The 21,423-nt window shown below is 40.3% G+C and overlaps 2 protein-coding genes across 3 annotated transcripts; both read right to left on the reverse strand.

Annotated features, from left to right (window-relative positions):
• LOC124051937 (leukemia inhibitory factor receptor-like) lies at window positions 1–10,286 on the reverse strand. 2 transcript variants are annotated; one of them, XM_046375740.1, is made up of 18 exons: window positions 10,125–10,286; window positions 9,891–10,040; window positions 9,101–9,249; window positions 8,864–9,017; window positions 8,476–8,757; window positions 8,250–8,373; window positions 7,400–7,536; window positions 7,178–7,317; window positions 6,913–7,084; window positions 6,755–6,816; window positions 5,968–6,184; window positions 4,692–4,883; window positions 4,500–4,601; window positions 4,220–4,387; window positions 2,568–2,696; window positions 2,325–2,418; window positions 2,110–2,173; window positions 1–1,255 (listed from the first exon to the last, which is right to left on the reverse strand). In XM_046375740.1, exons 2-18 carry the CDS (start codon window positions 9,970–9,972, stop codon window positions 788–790), a joined length of 2,736 nt encoding a protein of 911 aa, XP_046231696.1. In that variant the 5' UTR covers window positions 9,973–10,040; window positions 10,125–10,286; the 3' UTR covers window positions 1–787. The 2 variants fall into 2 exon arrangements, with proteins under 2 accessions (XP_046231696.1, XP_046231697.1); XM_046375741.1 differs by having other exon boundaries at window positions 6,913–7,066; window positions 7,172–7,317; window positions 10,125–10,282.
• A 2,001-nt stretch (window positions 10,287–12,287) lies between these two features.
• Window positions 12,288–21,115, reverse strand: crata (carnitine O-acetyltransferase a). Its single transcript, XM_046374944.1, has 14 exons — window positions 20,868–21,115; window positions 19,733–20,029; window positions 19,511–19,629; window positions 19,345–19,398; window positions 18,198–18,363; window positions 17,753–17,927; window positions 17,400–17,578; window positions 16,909–17,009; window positions 16,549–16,668; window positions 16,307–16,429; window positions 15,356–15,491; window positions 14,704–14,766; window positions 14,106–14,243; window positions 12,288–13,894 (listed from the first exon to the last, which is right to left on the reverse strand). Exons 1-14 carry the CDS (start codon window positions 20,892–20,894, stop codon window positions 13,679–13,681), a joined length of 1,914 nt encoding a protein of 637 aa, XP_046230900.1. The 5' UTR covers window positions 20,895–21,115; the 3' UTR covers window positions 12,288–13,678.
• Window positions 21,116–21,423: the final 308 nt, after the last annotated feature.

A 21,423-nucleotide genomic window follows, 5' to 3' on the forward strand; every position in this document is an offset into this window, starting at 1 on the left:
TCATGTATCTTATCATTTATTTTATCGTTGCTAAAAAATAAGATAGAGAAGACATTAACGAATGAAAGTGTCCTCAGTGTTAACCATGGCCCTGCAAAAGCTCCTTTGACAGCGGCACCATTTCATCAAATGGAAACACTTACATTTGTTTCTGCGTCATTTACCCCATATTTCGGCTGACGTACTATGAACCAGCCTTCCTCCATTCATACAAACGTTCATACACTGGTGGCAGAGGATACCATGCAAGGTGCCACCTGCTCATCAGGAGCAATGACCATTCAAACCAACACTCACGGCACCCATGGGTGACTCATCGGAAGCTATACGTCCTGAGCTATAGCTGCCCTAGCATGCCCGCTAGAATTTAAAATAAAGCAAAAGTTTTAGCTTCAGTATCCCAGTTGCACTAGTCCACTGTGACTCATGATTACCGTACGCCTCTCCTATATGTCATCATATTGATTTCACAATTATTAACTCAATTCAAACTGTGAAGATTCACATTTCGGCTCATGGTATATCCAGAGCTAAATCAAGGAGTAACTGAACATACTTTAGGTAGTATTTTGAATGTATGTTCCAAATTTTAGCGAAATCCATCCTCTAGCTGTCGCAATATGCCACTAGTATAACTACAAATAATACACATTACAAATAATCTATTAGACATTATGCATTACATTGCAAATTTGCGTTTCATTAAATGCATTTTAAAGTTTTGTTTTCTGACAGCATTATCATATTTCCCATACTTATGATACCATATAGGCTGTGCATGCAGCAGCTATTTGGAATGTGACTGTGGTAATAAAATGTAAGTGGACACACAGGACATAGGACTTCCCGGATCCTCCATTGTCTCACTTGGAGAGAAGCTATTTTGAGGCTGGTATCCACTGGAGCTTCTCTCTAAATGTGTGGTCTCCTGAAAGTCCGGACCTGAGATGGACCACTGATCCTCTGTCTTCATTACCGGCACATATGACAGGTTATGAAATACATTTCTGAACGGAGAAGATGATAACCTGGACTGAGATGGGATGGCAGTTGAGGATAAAGGGAAGAGTGGTGAAGTGCACTTTCCCAGTGGGTGATTGTAATAATGGTTTGGAGTTTGTGAACAATTCATATTCTCTGGACTGACATAACCGTTGTCAGGTGCTACTGAGTCACAACCCGCCTCTGAAACAGCCACGACATCTGCTTCACTGCGGTCATCCTGATCCACATGAAGAGGATAATGTTTTTGATCCTGGAAAACAGACAAAACAAACATTCATATAAAAGATGGGTGATATCTGGGTGTACAAGGATGGTAGGAAAACTAAACTTAACTTTCATCAAAGATTACATGCGTATTTCATCAATTTAGTACGGCACTTCTGTAAGGTTCGGGGACTCACTGGAGACATAACAAGGCTAAGGGTCTCTGTACACTACTGAGGTACAGCTGACACAGCTGCTTTGAGTCAAGTGTACCGCATATAAATCCACTTGATGATGAAAGCCAACCTCATGGTGGTGCTAGAGGAAATGTCATGGGACCATCAAAGTCATTATGATTCATCCTCTGGGAACCGTGTCCACCATCTTAGGTTAGGGTGTCAGTCATAAACCCAAGTATTGGACAAATTAAAATTTTGATGATGGCATGAAAAGGATAGACGTTACCAAAGTTATTCCAACTGATATTGTGAGGCCGACTAAAGGGGCCAGGGATTGAACCAACAGTGGACAACCTGAGCCACAGCCATACAAAATTCAGCGGCAATCCATCCAAAAGTTGTTGGATGTTGTTGGCCACAGCGGCGAACCATAAGACTGGCATTTCCATCTGTAGAGCCACACCATTAGCATAGCTAAAATGAATGTTAAAAACATCAAAGCAACAGAAGCAACATTTCCAGTGATGTCACACTGCTATTAGGCCATCAGCAAACGCGTCTGTCAAACTCCAGTCTCAAGCTCAATCTGAAGTAATGCTATGACATCATTGTGAGATTATCAGGTTTGTTTTCTCTTCCTCCAGAGCTTATACATTTCTATAGGTGACGAGTAAACTGATTTTCATGTGTAAAGTTAAACAAGTGCCTCTTTAAGACCTACCTTCGATGTCACCCACTCATTCAACACTGGCTTTGGTATTGGAGGATAGACTTTCTGTTTGATGCTGTTGGGTGTAAGAATGAAAGTAAAGCTCAATCAAAGGTTTGGCAACAACCTCAATGTCAGTTTGCACCAACAAATGGCACCATCAGAGGTTAATCAGACGCAACTAGTGAGCAAATTGCACAGAAAACAGTTGATGTTGATTTGCTTACCACGTCCAGTGTCTGTAGCAAAGGATAGTCATGAGGGTAAGGAGAATAAAAACAGTGACCAGGATGATGACCACAGACTTGACCAAGTTATCAGCTGGTAAGTTAAGACAGCAGTCCAGAGGAGAAACACAAGGAAATGAAAGAAAATAACAAACGCATGATTAGACTTTCTTCCCGAAATTCCCGAAATGGATTTCTACACAAACAGAAATAGTGGTCTGAAAGGGGAAAGAAGCAACATACTCAATGAATTCAAGGTGAAAGTAATCGGCGTAGTGCCACATTCTCCAACTGCCGTTTGTGCCTTCACTTGGAATAAGTAGGAGCTGAAATTAAGGTTTCTTGCTGTCAAGCTGGTATCCTCTGGTTTGTCTATACCAAGAGAAAGACATCATTGTCACTAAAAAACATCCCGAAGAACCTTCAACATCACAATGTAACACCAGAGAGTGCACTAAGTACACGCTTTGCTTTAAATTTATCTACTTGACATCTATGTTAAGCAGTAGGCTATAGAGGACCACAAGTGTCACAGAAATAGTAGTATAAGGTTTCATTCCTGAAAAGTTCCTGAAAATTAAATGTGTAGACTCATACAGCAGTAGTTTCTCTCAGCCATCTTTTATGACCTACCAGAAGAGTGTGGTGGTGTCTGCACTTGCAGAGACTTCCGCCCTCTGCGTTTTCTTGTTTTCTTAGTATTAGTGCTGTGTGTTTGGGCATCAGCCTTAGTGCAGCGCTGTGTACAAAATCTGCAAGGCTGCGTGGAGATGTGGGTGTGTTTATTTGTGTTTTAGAACATAACCGCTGCGGAACGATCAGAAAATAATGTTTTAACTCTCTGATTCACTGCTCTGTCCCTGCTAACATCTCTCTCTCTATCTCTTACTTTGAGCAGACAACTTTGAATTGTGTTTATAAATAGCAATTAAAACTTTGTACAGTAACTTTAATGAATAGCTAACTGTACAATAAAAATTGCATTAATAGTTATTTTTACAAATTAATGTATTCATCTATATAGTACAAGACTACATTATAAAGTAATGAATTTTTAATGGTGAATAAAAAGAGGAATTATAAAAATATTAATAACTAAAATATTAATCCATCAATAAATACTCAATACATTAAAAAGGCATTTCCAAAAATAGCACAGAACAGTCAATAAGTACATCGTTTAAAAACACATTAATGAATTCTATTAATTGATGAATTAGTATTGGCAAGAGGGTTCTGGGTTCTGGGTTCTTGGTTCCCGGTCTGGGACCTTCTGCTTGCATGTTTTCTACAGAAATCTGACTTTGCATTCTGCATAGCAAATCCCTTTTATGCTTGAAAAGTAGATTTTGCTGGTATGATTTCTGTTTGATTTTCACTCAAGACAGGACTTGTAATGGAATATTTTTAGACTGTGGTATTTCCGCTTCTGAATACTTTTGCAACTGGAACTAACACTACAAATATCTGTTACTCCCCACATGCAGCAGGGTTATATGTATACTGAATCGCATCATTTGCTTACATTTGCACAACTGTATACGCATTCACAGATTAAAGACTAACTTAACCTGCATGAAAAGGAGCCTGTCACTGCCCTTTGAGGTTGTAATTTTCATATCTGTCGCACATCTGACTACACCCAGCATCACTGCGCTGTTGGGTTCTCTGTTGCACCTGGAACAACAACCTACGGTGATGTCATAATCGTAAGATATCCTAACATACACTTCTCTGTCAGTGCAGCAAGGTGACCACGCTATATTACTGGGTGAGCTGCTTTGTTAAGGTCCTGATTTCACCTACATAATGCTATCAGGTTCAGTAGGTGAGAGAGGGAATTTATGTTTCATAGCATCATGTGTGTTCAGAAAATAAAAGGGATGTCACAATACCTGTGCTGACATTGAGGACTACATTGTTGTTGCTGACGTCCAAACAATACAGAACATAGCCTCGGATAAAAGCAGACTGCTCTGTTAGATTTATAGGGGCCCAGGATATCACAACATCTGAATTCTGCTGTTTCCCTTGCAATGGATCAAACAGGGAATCTTCTATTCCTGGTAAAAGCATAACATGAGTGAAACATTGCTGGAACAAAATGCTGTTACGGCATACACGCATTTATGAAGCAAACAGCGTGCCACACTAAGTCAAACAACTCGGTCTTACTTTTTTCGCTGACATAACCCTCTCTTCTTTCGAGCAGCACTGGAGCCGCCTGGGTGCAGGCATATACAGACACTGAATATCTCACTCCGTCTGTGAAATTTTCTGGGTGGAGAAATAACAGAAAAGATGCTTCCAAGGAAATGTAACGTTACCCAGGCGCAACTGTTTTTGTGGGCAAAGAGAAAGACTCACTTGAAAATATTTTGGCAGTAGTTTCATTTGGAGGCACTTTGAGCCACTCCACCTCGTCCTGCCGTAAGGTAGGACACCAGTCCACTATATAGCCACAGCTGGCTGCAGGACTGGCAGACCAGGAGAGGTGGAAGGTGCCATTGCTGCCGGTGATCCAAGATGTGCTCACTCTTTCTGTTCCTTCTGACGTCTCTGTGAAAGTTAGAGTTGACATAAACGTATATCTGCACTTAATGTGGTGATTATTTGTTGGTGAGAAATTACATTTTTTTGAAAAAAAAACATCATTTCAAAACAGTTGAAGCAAAGTTCCTTGTTTATCACTGTAAAGTATAAAAAAAACTCATAGCTTTGCTAAACACATCATCCATGAGCAATGATGATGATGTGTTTTGGTTTTCATTTTAAACTCTCATTAGTTATGAACTGTACTATATTTGTCAACTGTAGGCCACCACGTGCTCTGACACAAATGGTGTTAATTCAACTGTTACACATTGAGGTATAAAGCACTAAATATTTTTTCTCTCATCCATGTGTTGTTTTTGATGAAACTGCACTATTTTCAAACTAGATTTTATTTTAAGAATTAATGGACAGATTTCTGGAAAATATGGAATTCAATATGGTCCCCAGAGGATGAACCCTTATTGTTCCAGTGGTCCCATGAGCTTTCTTCCACTAAAAGTTTTTGATTGTGGTTGTTCTTCTTGTGTGGTTATTAGAAAAATCTGTGAATGTATTGTGAGAATCGGAAACAAGACTCCAGTGCTGCTTCAGGAAAGTGAAAGGGAAAGGGACTGTGAAAGAGATCGCTCGCAGTGACCAACTCTGCACTTTTCCTCAGCTCAGTGGAACATTTTAACATTCTTGAGGTCATTGGTCAATTTGCTGTGTTGATTTTCTCTCATGTTGCTGCTGCAGCAGACAGCTGTTTTCAATGAGAAAGCTCTGATAAGCCTGTACTGTACAGTATGTGCTCAGCCCCACACTGCAGACAGATACTGGTGGAGATTAGCTAAAGAGCCAGATCAGACCAAAGTGAAAAAGAGACTCAACATTAGATTTAGACTGACTGAATAGCCAGAAAGCCCACCCCAACTGAATTTGTAAATAAGAAATTATTTGCTATTCTCCTTATCAGCTTCATAAGGTAATAAAAGGTTTGTGTTTATAGCTTGTCATGATGCATCAGGTGTTTGATAATCAGGTAATGCAGGTATAAGGCCTGAATTATTCCCTAACCATAATATGCACAGCTGTGTTAGCTTCGTACCTGGTTTGCGGCTGGGGATGGTGATGGTTGATGGGGATGACTTGCCATTCATATTTCTAGCTGTAACTGTAACAATATACTCTTCTGTGGTGTTAAGACTGAGAGAAAAACTGCAATTTAGAACTAAGGCTGTGTTTTGTTGTTCTCTCTCTGTTGTTTTTGCCCAGGTCACTTCATAGTCTTCAATGTGTCCATGACTCTGGTTGGCCAGTGGTACCTGTGGAGGGGTAACAACAGGACTTCAGAAAACCTTCCAATGCATGGGATGAAGATCATGCCTTGAAAAGGCGCTTTTTATAAATAGCTTATAAATCACAACTTCATGAACGATTAAAGAATCATTTTCTAATCATTTACAGATAAGTTTTAAGCCACCAATTCGAACAGCTCTTCAGTTGCCACAATGTAATCAAGTCATTAATTAAGGGTAGAGTTTGTGTCACTTTCAAACTGTCTATCAAGTCTGCAGTCAGGTTTTTAATGATTTTGGTCCACAGACTCTGCAGCACTTTCCCAGAAGGCCAGAGGTCAAATGTTCAATTAAAATTGTCCACCTAATGAACTATGGAGCTAAAAAAAAAATGACCAGCATCCTGGTGGAGGAGGGCAAAGACAGAGTCACAGAGATTTTTCCCAACCTGGCAACCCAAAATGTTTTCTTATTAACAGCTGATCCATTAAACATTAGTGAAAGAATTACCAGCCCCAAAATAAAGCCATTAATTGCAGCTTGTAAATGTTTTAAAAAGAGCAGATTATCAGACATTGTCCCTCTCATCTGACTTACTTTCCAAAGGATTATAACCTGGTTACCCTTCACCTGCCTCCACACATCAAGAGCATCTGGAACTGTGGAACAAATCAGTGACCACAAAGTGTAAACACTATATATCAAATTGCCAATATGAGCTAAAAGATTGTTTTTCATCTTTTATCAAAACTTGCCATCACTCTTTGTGAGGAAGTTAACACTTGTGCTCCAGTCACTCCATTTCCAGAAATGTTGTGCTGTTCCACATCGTACTGTCACATTATACGTCCAATGTGGTATCAGATCAGTCAAAACCGCATACTGAAGGCCAACTCCAGTACTTTCACTCTGAGAACACAATATGGTCAGAATGTTGTTAGTGTAGGTCAAAAATGGATCTTAATTTAAAAATGTTGCTATTTTTTTTTAACCCTCCTTCTTTTCTCAACTCACTATGGTATTTGTGTCACCATGGCTAACTTTTACTTGGCACGTTATGTTGAGATTACTGTACTGCTGCACCGTCCATTCCCACTGCAGAGTGACATTCCTGGCATTCACATTCAAAGCCATCAATCTCTTTGGAGTGATCATATGCACTGAAACAAAAGAAAAAAAAACAACCATCAGCTAAATTAATTTATTAAAAAAGTGATCTCAAGATAAGATATGAAATTATACCTCTTTTAGTCAGGTCTGCTCTGTCTGTGACCTCCACCCTCCCAAGATCATTTTTTGCTGTTAGTGTCCAGTTTCTCTCACCAGCGTCCACTTGCACTTCCACCTTGCATCTCCTCATGGACCCATCTGCACAGTGGCTGAAATACAAATACCAAGAGAACAAAACTTTGCTTTCATTCTTATATACTTAATTCTTTACTTCAAATATGGAGCATGGAGAAATAAGAAATGCCACAAATACATTTTTAAGTAACTCAGCACCTCATTATTAAACTGAATAACCTCTGAATACTTGTTGAATGCAGAATGAATTTATACCAGTTACATACTTTGTCTGTCTGAATTTGTGTGATTTGAATTGCTCTTTTTAGCATCTCCAAATTCTTCAGTTTCAGTTATTATTTTTTTCTGGTTCACTAATTCCAGCAGAAATTTGAGCAGAAAACAGAAAAAAATCAGCAGAACGTCGCTTTCTTAGATCACGTGACTGACAAATGTAATGTACACCAACAGAACAAGGGGCTGATTGATCCCAATCTGACTTTATAGCTAATCCTTGGTAGTAAGCTTCAACTTTTCAACCAGAATTTTGCTGTAACCAAACCAAGTTGATCTTTTCTGACTAATTCCATCTCTTTTATTTAAGAAATTTGTTGCGGCCTCAAGCTGGTTTACTTTAAGGGTTTTTTTTCCTTCACTGTTGAAAATTCTTAAAAAAAGCATTGCACTAAATCAGAGGAGTATTTGATAATGATCACATTTCACCAATGAGTATTCAGTTCCTTTTCTATTCCAGAGCCTTATTTGCTTCCATACTCCAGCCTGTGGCTACATTAGGAATTTATTCTACCTTCCAAGCAGCTGATAAACTGTTGGACTCTTGAACAAGTGTGTGTCTCTTCCTTCTGTCCAGTGACATTCGACTGACTGCAGATCTCGGGTTTCACACTGAAGACCCCTGTCATCAGGTGGGTCTGAGCCATGGCAAGCATAAAAGAAATACAAACATTTATTTAACAAGATGTATTTAAGACTCCAAAATCCAAAAATTTGGTACAATACTAAATCATACTTACAGCCAATATAAGCACAAGCCCCATTTACTTGTGTGCGTTGCGTTGTGTTTGTTTCACAAATTACATCAGTACAACGTTTGGCCGGTCGGTTCAGGCGGACAGTCAGGATATATGTCTGATTACTGATTTTGGTAGTTTTCATATGAGAATCATTATACCCCACCATATACATTTTGTTGAAAATAGCTCCTACTGGCAGAATGCAGCAGAAGGTGGCTCTACTGCCAACCTCAAACATTCTGTCCCGTGGATAAACCTCCTGCGTTTTTGAGTTGTCAGTCCCTGAAAAAGTAGTATAATAAGACATAGTAAGTATATGTATATATAAGTATATATATTTGAAGAATAATTGCTTTTTGATTTGAAGCGAAATAAGCTTAATATTAACCAGGAAGAGTCTGTACTTCTTTCCATAGGCTCGTGTGGTTGTTGTATCGGGACCTGAGTCTCACTAAATGGGAAGCACACTCCATTGCTAAATGTGACTTCCAGTTCCAGGAGTGAGTCAATCCTATCTGGTGAGGCATCACAGCAAAGTCCTCCTAAAATATTTTCATAACCAAATTAGAGGTATGGACAAGCATATTGTTATTGAAGTCAGCAAAACTGGTGTGCGAACTCTTACATGATGGACTTCCTCGTCTGCTATGAAAACCACCAGCTCATAGATCAGCCCGTTACGTGCTGCAGGGCACGAAGGGTCGTCCTTCCACGTTAACAGGATCTGGTCAGAGGTGTTAAGCGTCACATTCTGAGGTTCACAGTGCAAGACACCTGGGAAAAATGATCACAGGAGGTTTTTAAAGAGCTTCCTTATCTCGATTAGTAAGACAATAACGAGGACATCGCCAGCTGCGCAGACAGTGTACAACCAGGCCATTAGCTAAGTTTGCCCTCAATAACCTCCTAACTGCTGCTCACTGAGATTAATTGACAAAGTTGTTGTGCATGATCTGAATGTGCTTCAGCTGTATATTAATTAAAAATGCGAAGTATAACAGAACTTCTACATACATTACGTTACGAATAGTAATAGATCTTGAGTGGAAATAACAGTGTTTGTCAAAGGCCTATGTTTTCCATTGTGTTTTATTAGCTCCTAGTATGTACACACACACACACACACACACACACATCAGAACTGAACTGCACTGTTTTGCATTGCTCAATTTTGAGTCCAGTGTGTGAGCCGTAAAGCATTCTCTATTCAAATGCAAATTATATTTTTGGTTTTTGCATATTGCCATATTTGCTTTCATACATTTATAGGAACAAAATGTTTAGCAAGACTTAGCAGAACCAAGTCTAATGATGCACAAAACAGTTTTATCAGATTTTAGAAATGATCGCATAATTGATGACACCACATAAATACAACTGATTTGACTTGACTTAATAAAGGAAGACATACTCACCATTTGCTTGATCATTCCCAGCTTGTGTGCTCATGCAGAACATTAAGTCCAGTAACAACCATGTGATAATCATGTGGTCCATTGTTCTTTTTCATTTAGGTAAACTCGTCTTCAAGTCTTCATGCCCAAATTACTAATTATGATTGATACCTGTGGAAATAAATATCAGTTTGCTCAGTATCAGAACAATAATGAATAGCATTTCTTTTCCTGAGACTGAATTAAATTACTTACATGCAGTGGTCCGACTGATTGTTACAGATCATACACAGAGAAGAAACTTCGACTTCGAATCAAACAGAAAAACACAGTGTCGAGTTACTCCCTCAAGCTTCGCCCCCTTCTAGCCACTGATACATTCTTGGAAAATCCATTTGCAGTCTGAGCTCATAATGATTGTGAAATCCATTTGGACTTCAGTGCAGGAAACGCACAGGCTACTTTCTGGTAATTGTGAGTCACAGTCGCTAGATTAAACAGGCCCGACATGCACTCAGAATATTTTGATGCTTTGATAGTTTGATGATATCACAAAAAACTACTTTCACTATCTGAGTATGGAATGGGCCTTCATCAAGACAGTAAGAAAATTCTCTTGTCTTCTCTAATTATTCCTCATGGGTCACAATGCCAGCTGTATTGTAGAAAGAAATCTGAAATCTGCTCAGTCAGATTACTCAAGAATGTTTTCTTAATGAAATTGTGTGTTATCAGTATTTCCGATAAAGGAAATAATGTGATCCAGACAGTGCTTTGCACAAGCCAAACACATCTCCACTGTGGGAACAAAAAGGCTGTAATGTCTTAAAGAGACAGAAACTTCAAATAATACTAATAATAGTTCAAGACTGAAGCCACGACTTTTTTTCTGTCACAAACCAGATTTGCATCAGTTCACATAAATATGTTCCTCAAAGTTGTCCGGACAATTGACAGTTTACCCCGAGGTAGGTAAAAATAGAAGAGGAAGCTGAGGCCACTGAGTTACAAACATGCAACAGGAAGATTACATTACGAGAGCGAGTTATTATTAAGAATGAAGTTATTATTAAGAGTGGAAACTTTACAATTGAACTTCATGATCACTTGGCAAGCACAGATGTGCAAAGACATTTTAGGGGGCTCTAAAGTCTATACTACCCTGTTAAACCCCAACTTTAGGTGTCACCATCTGTATGTCCCTGAATGGCGTAAAATGTGGAATGTACAAATTTTAAATATGTGAATAGTTTTTAATTTGCTAATCTCAGTGCCAGGAGACAATAAACAAATGGGATGATGGGATCATATCGTTGAAAATGTTAAAAGGTTTTTGGTTAACATGAGAACAATCTGTAGCCACTGCAGCTCTTCAGGTGTTTGTGTACATTCAGACTGAAGTGACTGCACAAGCTCGAATGCAGAACACGCAGTGTAACAAACACACTCAGACCAACGTGGGATCTCAGGTGATCACACCAGGCAAACTGTATGGAATATGTTGTCTTTCAGTCATTTACTAACCTTTTAAAACAAGTGCCCAGCTTCCTCAGTTGTTTAGCAGAAGGCTGTGTTGCTGTTTAGCTGTGAAGCTCCAGAAATGTTTTGCAGACTATGAAACTTTCCAGTGGCATGGGTGTGAGCAAACAATAACCAAATTTTCATATTTGGGTAAATTGTTCCTTCAAATATCACGCATTTGATGTCGTCTGAACACAAATAATGCAAGGCAACTGGACTTTCCAGTTTAAAGGAATTTCTGTCACAATGTCGGGAATCTTGGATTCATGTCTGGTTCTCAGGAAGAGACCTGAGAATGGAATTCCAAGTAACTGCTTGCTGAGTTGTTGGTGAGGAGAGCACACAGAGCAGCTGGAGAGGAGGTGGGGTTAGAGTGAGTCACTGTTCGCAGACGGGCGAGGACTTCACACGCAGAGTTCAGTTCAGGGTGAATCAAGCCCCAGCTTGCAGACAGAGAAGTGAAAGCGTATTTCAGTATGGGTACGTTTATAGAAGTGCACTTTTATTCAAATAAGCACTTCCGAAGTGTCTCTGAGCAAGGCACCTAACCCCTTACTGCTGGTCAGCTGCGCTGTGCCAGACCCATCGCTGACATCTCTGCACTGTGTGAGGGCCAAAAATGAACAATCAGAGTTATAAGACAAATATAACTACAAGTCATCATTGTGGTCATAAAAGCCACAGTGACTTATCTGTTGAATTTGATGTGTCACATCTTCAGCATCAACATGTTTTTCTTATCCAGATGATACATCCAGAACATACACAGTCAGGATATCTTACTGCACACACACTATCCCCCAAACGTGTCAGTAGAGTACTGAGACAGTGCTGAAAAGGAGAATGGTGCACTAAAACCAAGACTGGACAAAACCAGAAATAATCTACAGCAAGTGCTCAGAAGAATATGCATTTAATCTGAGAGGAAATCTTTTTCAATCATCAACCAGTTCAGAGTAATCACATCTCCTCTGTCTTGCACAACAAACCAACAACGCGCTAACTGGCCAACAAACATCAGTCATATCTGACGGCATCTGAAGAAGAGTCAGTGATTTTTGCAGTTCACAATGATTTGAAAACAATTTCGAATTCAGGAAAAATATATGGCTTGGCAGCTCTTGAAGGAAGAAATACCCCATCCTTTCAAACGTTTAACTGATAAAAATCAATTAAAAAAAAATACTATTTGTAGGATTCAGTCTGATTTTTGTGACTCTCATTATTCTGAAAAAAAGAAAAGACAGCAATGCAGAAAACTATACACTATACTACAGAGCCTGCCGGCAGTCACATGGTAGAGATGTTAAATATGGATGTGGAAATCAAAGGCCACAGATTAATAATAAACTAATTCAGTACACACCATGGATTAATAAACCGCATGTTCAGTGTAGCAATCCGTGCACAGTAAAGATGCATTCAAGGAAATGATAGGACTGATACTGACCTTCAGAATGAAAAGGAAGCAGATACATTGTGTAAAATGTACATGGATAACAAGGTGGACACCCATCTTGAAACTGGCCAAACCAAACCAATTCAGTATCTGACCAGATGTAAAATATGGTCACAATCTGCCCTTCTATCCCTGAGATTTATTTTGTTGAATAATGTAAAAGTGACCATTTGTAAATGATGCAAGCCAAGAGAGGAGGTACATTCAAATTATGCAGCTATGTATAAAAAGTTCTCAGGTGTCACTACCTGTATTGTTCAATTATGAGGCCACAGTCGAGCTCTGTACAACGCAGCAACGGAGCTGCTATTGTGAGGTTATGTCAGAATGAACCTCAACTAGCAGCTCTGTGTTTTAGCAGTTTCCAGATGACGATGGAGGTCTACGGCAATGAGGCATAAAGTTATGTCAGTTTGTGTCACACAATGCTCATTAATATAGTCAACAGAGGTGACTGTTGGATCTGGTCTCACTGGGCGATTTGTTGATAAAACAACAAATTGTTAACAAGATCATTTCTGTTGATGTTTCAGTATTAAACTTTAAGACAGAAATGTCTGCATCATTATTAATTTAATGTGCGTGTGCACTGTGCCGCCAGAGGAACAACACCCAGTCATTATACATGTCATTTAAAGTGCATGATGGTTGAGAAAACAGAATACAGGTTCAGACTACCAAATGGAGCTTGGTAGTCTTACACCAGGTGGGAGGGGGATCCGGTCATCCAAATGTCACTCAATCACTCTAGGAGTGCTACTCCTATCACATGTGACTCACTGGAGTCATCAACTGACACTAGTCCTTTTGCAAAAAGTCCGGAGGAGCTTCACAGTTTGGCTCTTGGGGTTTGTTCCAGCAGCGTCCTCATGTCCAACAGTGCATCCTGCACGGCCTGGGCCAGACGGGCTGCATTTGTTTCTTCACAGGTGTTGAAAGACGACACCGCAAAGTTGATGTGATCGTTCATAGGATTGTAGCAAACGCCGTATCCGTTGGGTACAACCGGGCCGAAACACATGACACAGTCGGTCTTGGACGGTACCTTGTGAGGAAAACGGAATGTGGTGCTCAGTTGGCAAACAGACTGTTATAAGGTCAAAACATGTACCATATTTTCCATCTAATGCCATGTACTGGGACTTTAGACTACTGATGTGCATTGAGCATATTAATGTTTTTTGCACTAAGCAAGCTTCTTCCTAACTATAATTCTGTTGTCATAGGTTTGTCACAGCATCAAATGTGACTCATACCTGACTTGTGGACAGCTGGTAGTGTAAGGCTTTGGCGTAGGCGCCATCTGTGAAGATATCAGGTAGGGAGAGCTTTTCCTCAGTAGCCACCATCTTAAGACCCAGCAGGTGTCTGTCTATGGCCTGGCCACTGACTGCCTGTGGAGAGGGTTTGTGATGTTAGTCAGCTACTAAAAGACTAAAGGGCTATTATTTGGATTAACCTGCATTTAGAGCTCTAGTGAATGATTGGAGTAGCATAATGATGTATTTTGGGACTGAGTCAAAATAAACTCCTAAACACCCAGTACAACAATGTGGCTCATTGTAGACTTTTAAGACTTTTAAGCACTAAGGGACAGAGGAAGAAGATACACCAATCACATGATTGCCAGAACCCAAGGTTTCCCAGCAGAACACTGCATTGGAAACATATGATTCATTTTATTTGCTTCACCTGTCAGTTGTTTTAATGTTGTGGCTGATTGGTGTACAGCTTTGATGTGCCGCAATTCTTACTAGAAGATGCATTCACTGTTAGTTTGAGTCTGCACATGGGATTTGTTGACAATCAGACAAATGTGGAACCTGTGACAAATGCGGTGCTGTGAATACTCACCATGTTAGTATATGACCTGTGTGCTTTTACGGCTTTCACCATCAGATCAACCTTCTCTGTGTTCTGGGGAAAAAAAAAAAAACAGGAAGAAGATGAGGAAATTAAGACACATCTTTTAGTTCAACAGTTCAAATATATTTGAAACTTTAGGTTTTAAATAGCAAAAGTCACTCAGTCACTCCACATCCTCACTTTGGCTCCATCTCTGGCTTTGTGTGAAAGGAGTTTTTTCAGTGATCTGTCATGTGGAACAGAGGTCACATGCTGTTACATGACACAGCTCTAAGTTCTATTTGAACCAGATTCGCTTAGTGTGTAGGTTGATTTATAAAGCCAGCAAACTGGTAACTAAGCATTGTGGTTATCTTGTTCTGCCCAGTGAATGTTTATGCTTTGAAAAACACTGTATGTCTGCAGAGTGGATATAATATTATGTTAAGTCCAGTACAGGAGAGGACTTGAGGTTCTCTGCAATTAAGTGAGAAGAAATTTGTCCATATAATCACCTATTGGCCAGAATATATATTGGCACATAAGCTATCAGATAAGATCCAATACTGTGCATCTGTGTTTTGGGATTTAATCTGAGTCGGTCAGAACTGTTGCTGAAAACACAAAAACAGTCAAAGGAAATTTCCCCCAATAGTGACACCTGTTTGCTAGGCTCGTCAAAGGCCTTGACAAAGGCGGCCGAGGCACTTGAGGCTGAGCGGATTGTATCTGTACGACCCAGTCTGAACATACGCAGGGAGGCACTTTCATATGTGGCACAGCAGCGCTGATAAATCCTGCCAAGACAAGAGGAGAAACAGTGTGAGAAAACTCACTGCTGCTGCTGAGTCATCTTTGTGTATAAGAGCATTGGCTTGAGAGCATAAAAACTCTAAGAATTAAGTCATGGTCAACACATAGATAGAGGACACACACTTTGAACAACAAGAAGAGAGGATCTTCTTTCTTGTCAAAACATGGCACCTACATTACCCACAATGCAGCTAACTTTCAATCAGAGATTATGATATGTTATGCTAATAGTGGCTAACGTGCGTTATGCTCCTCATTTTTGCAGCAGAGACGAGAGCTGGTGTGAAACTTTTTAAACTTCTGTTTGATATGAAGTTAGAACACCAGACCAGAAAAGTACAGCAGATTTTACCACTAGGTGGCGCAAACGAGTCAGCTGACCAAAGCAACAGCAGCCGGAATCACGCACTGAATCACGTAACAGAGAGAACAAAATGTGAAGTCGTTTGGTAAGTCGTGCTACATCGTGGAAGCCAGCTGCTGTAAAAAAAAGAGGAAGTCGAGTGAAAATGCCTGAGAGAAGGAAGGACAGCAGGCTACGTGGTCGCTGTGCAGTCTGCAACTGATGTCCAATTCTGAGAAAAGCAGTCGTCTTGATGGGACACCCCAAACTCAAGCAATCCTGTGTTCTTTGTTCCCCATGTAAATGTAACAGTTACGAAATGAAAGCACTGATTTGAAAACAAAAAAATTATTTACTATACTGACTATAGTAATATACTGATTTATATTTACCTTTACATTTAATTACATATCCACTGTCTCATTTATGTATTTCGTCTACTTTTAGGCATCTCACCGGTAGTAAGCCAGCTGTAGTGCAATCTGTATGAAAGCGTCCGGGCTCATGTTGTGGGCTTTCGGCACATTTTTCCCAAAGTGGCCAAATACCACAACCCTCATATCCAAGTCTTGGGCCAGTCTGCGGTGGGAGAAATATGAGGACAGTGAAACCAGGTCCATCTGGATGTCCAATGATGTGATGTATAAATATGTATACATTTATCATACTCTGGTGTCTTTCTAAAATGTACCCCTCACCTATTCATGCTGTTCTTGGCTTCCTCAATGTCCTTCTTGATCTCAGGAGTGATGTTGAACTGTAGTTTCTTAGGCATGGGCAAAGGCACCATGGGAGACCGAATCACCTCTGGCTTCCTCCTATTCCCATGAATGAGAAAGATAAGAAATAATATGTGAGACAGAAGAAGAACGAATGTAGGGAAAAACCAAAGTCATACTTAATAAAACCATCAATTTTTCTAATTGTGACTTTATAGCAGAATTCTGTGAGTCTTTCTGTACTCTCTGTCTTGCTGCTGACCCTTTCAAGTTATTATATAAAAGAGAAAAATTCCAAACAGACACCTACGGAGCCAAAATAGTCTTTGACCTACTTACGTGTATTCTACAACATGGTCAATCAAGGCCACTATGGGTGGGCCCTCAGCTGGGGCATGCTCATAGTTCACACCACATGTCCCATTCTCTCCAATAATAAACTGAAAGAAAGGTCACAAACGTTTAGAGAACAGAACATAAAATTAAAACTGCATTACTGCCTGAGGAGTTTGCTGACGGTATCATGTTTGAGAGCTATTTTTAAGTTCTCATGTCTGTTTAAGCAAGGACATGTCCCTCAGGAAATTTTAAATCAAGTGTTGTCAGAAACCAATAAATGTGATGACAGTAAACAAATAAATGCTGCCTCTGTGAGAGGCAGAGACATTTATCCTCCTTTATTGTTTCTACCTGGCTTCATTTTTAACTGTTACGCCCCAAAAAAACACTGAAACATGGGATCAACAGCTGTGGGAAACATCAGTGAAAATACTACTATCTGCATTTTAACTAAGGAGGGGGTGCATGTGCAAGAAGCTCCTGTGGGTCACCTGCAGTGTCTTGTCAAACCAGCGGTTGCCACTGTTCCACTGGCTGCCTCCTCCGTGCAGCATCTGGACGGCGGCGCAGCTGCGGTACATGTCATCAGGCACTCGAGGCATCGCACCATCCAAACACAAGGTGAAGATGCTCCTTTGGATAGCTGACACTGATTCTTTGTTGGTCTTATCTGGACACATCAAGTGGGCATGCAACCCACAAATGTACATTAATGGTTTGCACATTGGGGATATTTAATGATCCTTTATCAACATGTTATTATGATACATTTCAACTTTATTTTTTTAAATAAATAAATTAAATAATTCGACAAATGCAGATACAAAGATTAAACCTCGCCCACCCTTGATGAGGTTGACGTAGGCCTTGCCCCAGGAGTCGCGGTGCTGGGTGGTGAGGATGCCGACAGGCTCCATGTGGGTCTGCAGTGAGGAGCTGCAGATCCTCTCCAGCTGAAGGCAGAGCTGATCAGCTGTTAGCGGAGTTCCGTCGCTGTTGTACACATCCAATACAAAGAACTGATTCCAAGAAGAGGAAAGACAAAGAAAAGCCCAGTCGGTTATGTCAAATGTCAGTTAGTGAGATATGATAACAAATGTAGCTGGCAAAGGTTATGAGCTGCAACTAAACAATGTTGATTCAGTAAATTAGACCAAATACAAGGTGATGGTTTCAGCTGATGAGGGTTTAATATCAGTGGCTATAAAACCTCAGTTTTTGCTGAGTAGTGATGTAGATGCAGCAATGAATGAACAGTCACAGATGTGGGACTTTGAACACATCCTCACCTCAAAGTTGTAGACTACAATGATGTGTTTGGGGGGCCTTGAGCTCTTGGCGTAGTTCATCACGGAGTCTCTCTTCAGACCGGGGATACGGCAGGACGACAGCACTTCATAGTACTGATTCATACACAGGGGCTTCCCTCCCAGATATTCAACTGGTAGTGTCTCACTGCAAAACACAGGTACTCTGCCATTAAACGCAGCAACTTTTACAAAATGTTGAGTATTGCTGCACTGACTCAGGTTCAGCCTCTGACATAAGAGACCCTGTAGCCACAGTCAGCTCATAGTTGGACATGATACATGGTTCAGGCTTTCAGGGTTTATTGATTTTCATAAATCTTCTTGCAACACACAGATGCCATCTACACCATGCTTATCTCCATTAACCAAGAGGACTCTTCTTGTGTACATATATACATACACACACACACATATCTATATTTATATATAGATAGGGTGGCTAAGATGCAATCATGGCCGTTTAATCATATCAAACAAATGTTCTTTGACATCAAGCCCTTTAAACTATTAAACACCACGCATTAGATAAAGCCATTATTGTTTCATATACTAGAATGAGACATAGCTTTTTTACTTAAAATCCTTAAAATGACTGTCTTAAAACCCAAGAATCTGTGGGACAAATCTTCAAAAAAATATTAATGAGAGTTAATCAAGAATGATACACGTTAATGAAAACAGGGTCAATACAGTTTTTAACCTTCCTTTTCCTTGTTGGATGAACAAGGAAAAGAAAGGTTAAATATTCATGACTTTCCTTTACCATCCTGGGAAAAAAAATAATCGTGTCTTGTACTGACCAGATGCATTTCATCAACAAGGAAGTACCTCATTTGAGGAAGATAAAAGACAAAATAACAGTCTGCACAGGAAGCCAGGATGTGTTACAAAATGCCACAATATTAAGACTGACAACTGCTGCTGTGATCGCTTTGAAAGTGTATTTTAGCAAAAATCTCAGCAGCTTTACAATCTAATGCACGGGATGAAGGAATAATAGATCATGACAGAAGCTGTTGTATATGAATGTCACATTTACTATAGTCAGAAATATCAGCTGGAAGCTAAGAGACACAACAGGAACCTGTATGTGGTCAATGGAGAATAATGTAAGCTCACTACTCACTTGTCAATCATTGTCTTGAAGTCCAAAACACCAGCTATCAGTTTGGCAGCGAACCTGAACAGAGAGAAAGTGAGTCATACTCATTCAAAAATTAACTTTTAAAATGTGGTGTACGAGTGATACATTATGATAAATATGCTCTGTTGGTGTGTGTATGCGTGATCACCTTATTTGCCCCTGTTTGTCAGTGAAGTTCATGCGGGGCAGGACCAACCCAGGACTCGAATGAACCACCACAGGCATCCGGTACTCGAGATAAGCAACCTTCACCCACCACTCTGACAACTACAGACAGAGACACACAGTTTCAGGACAACATAATAACATGATCTATGACCACGTGTCCTCTGGAGGTTCGCCGAGGGATTTGACATCCTGTTGAGCTCACCCAGTTCTCAGTGTGGCGTGCTCTCTTTTCCAGAGCTCCCTGCAGTCTCTCTCCAACCCCTCCTGCTTTCTGAAAGTCGTCCACCAGCTCTTTAGTGTGCATCAGCTCGTCCACCTCCACGATGGGCTCCAGGGCAGCGATGTAGCGCTCACAGGTCTGCTGCAGAGGGGGGACGGGCAGACTGGGCAGCCCCTTCTGATGGGTCAAGTATCTGCCGGTGATCCGAGTCGCTGATACAGGCTTCACCAAGTGGCAGGGTTTCATTAAGCCACAGGGTTTCGCCATCCCTACCTTAACCTGAGAGACAACAGAATGTCCATTAAATACATTAAATTTGTTGCTTATTGTACACTGTAGTTTGCTTGGTTAACTGTGAAAAAAAAAAGTCTGCAACACTGACTGACTAACTGGTAAGAGCCAGCTCTTAAACGGCATTACTTTTCAAAGTCAGCTCTGTTGTTGCCAGAGACAGCAGCTGCACCTCAGCCCAAAGCAACTCCTGCTGTTAGCTGAAAACAAAACTCTTTAGCAGTCTGATGAATGCAGCTCAGCGGCTTATGGAACGGTTTCTAGGTTTAGGGAACAGTGACTGTGTAAAACCACGTGAGCTGTACTTTTTAGTAGTAGTTCTTCCAAAATGATACCGTTATATGAAATATGGAAGGACAAGGCACATGTACGCATATCCACAGTGTTCGACGGTTACCAGACACTCTTTGTAACAAATGATATAATAATGGTCTTCAAAGATGTTACTCCAAGCAGGTGCCTTTAACGTAATATTATATTGTCTCAACACCTATAGTGAACTGGAGCTAATTTACTGTCCACATACTTAACATACGTACTAATTATAAGTGAATGTAACGACCCCGGCCAACCACCTTTGACCCAGTTTGGTTAGCCGGCTAACTGTCAACAACCGATCCTTCAGTTCGATATGAGCTAACGCAGCTAATTTTGCTAACAGCTTGCAATCCTTCGGCATCTAGTTAGCTAACTAGCAAACCTAGTGTCAGCTGATAAGTCACCACAATAATAAAGGCTATCTAACGTCTGCGACAATGATGATCCACATGGGAATCATTTTCAGTGAGGCTAACTTAAGCTAATTAGCCAATAGTGCATTACTTACCATAGTTCTGCTGCAAATGCCCCACATTCTGCTTTCAAAGAAACGCCCCCACACACAGGTCAGTCAGTGCTGGAACTCCAGCATAAAGGTTTGGCTATTTGCTATGTATCTTATCGGCGTTCTGGCAACACCGGACACACTGGTGGGAGGCCGGAGACGCCTTTGACTTCACAGGAGCAGCTGCTCAACACAATAGTGCGGTGAAGACTATCAGTTGGTCTGTGTTGTTCTGCTGCCATAAAAAAGTGGTGGGTGTGACTATTGTTAGAATCTCTGTACCAACAGGCAATCAGATTCAGTTCAAGGGAAAAAGTATTAAAGCATAACATATATGTTTTAATATATCACTTTTAAAGACAGAATAAATGGGATTAAATGCATTCTGCACTATGAGTGCTTTAGTATTTGATATTTGTGCACATTTTACTCTTCAATAACTTTGTCGTCAAGTATGAAAAATAAATGATCGAATGCACTGCACTGCACTGCACTGTGATTGATTAATTGCTTGATTTATTGTAATTACAGAAAAGGTAGTAGTAATTTATTTTTATTT

Source organism: Scatophagus argus, chromosome 20, assembly GCF_020382885.2.
Source record: "Scatophagus argus isolate fScaArg1 chromosome 20, fScaArg1.pri, whole genome shotgun sequence".
Taxonomy (NCBI): domain Eukaryota; kingdom Metazoa; phylum Chordata; class Actinopteri; family Scatophagidae; genus Scatophagus; species Scatophagus argus.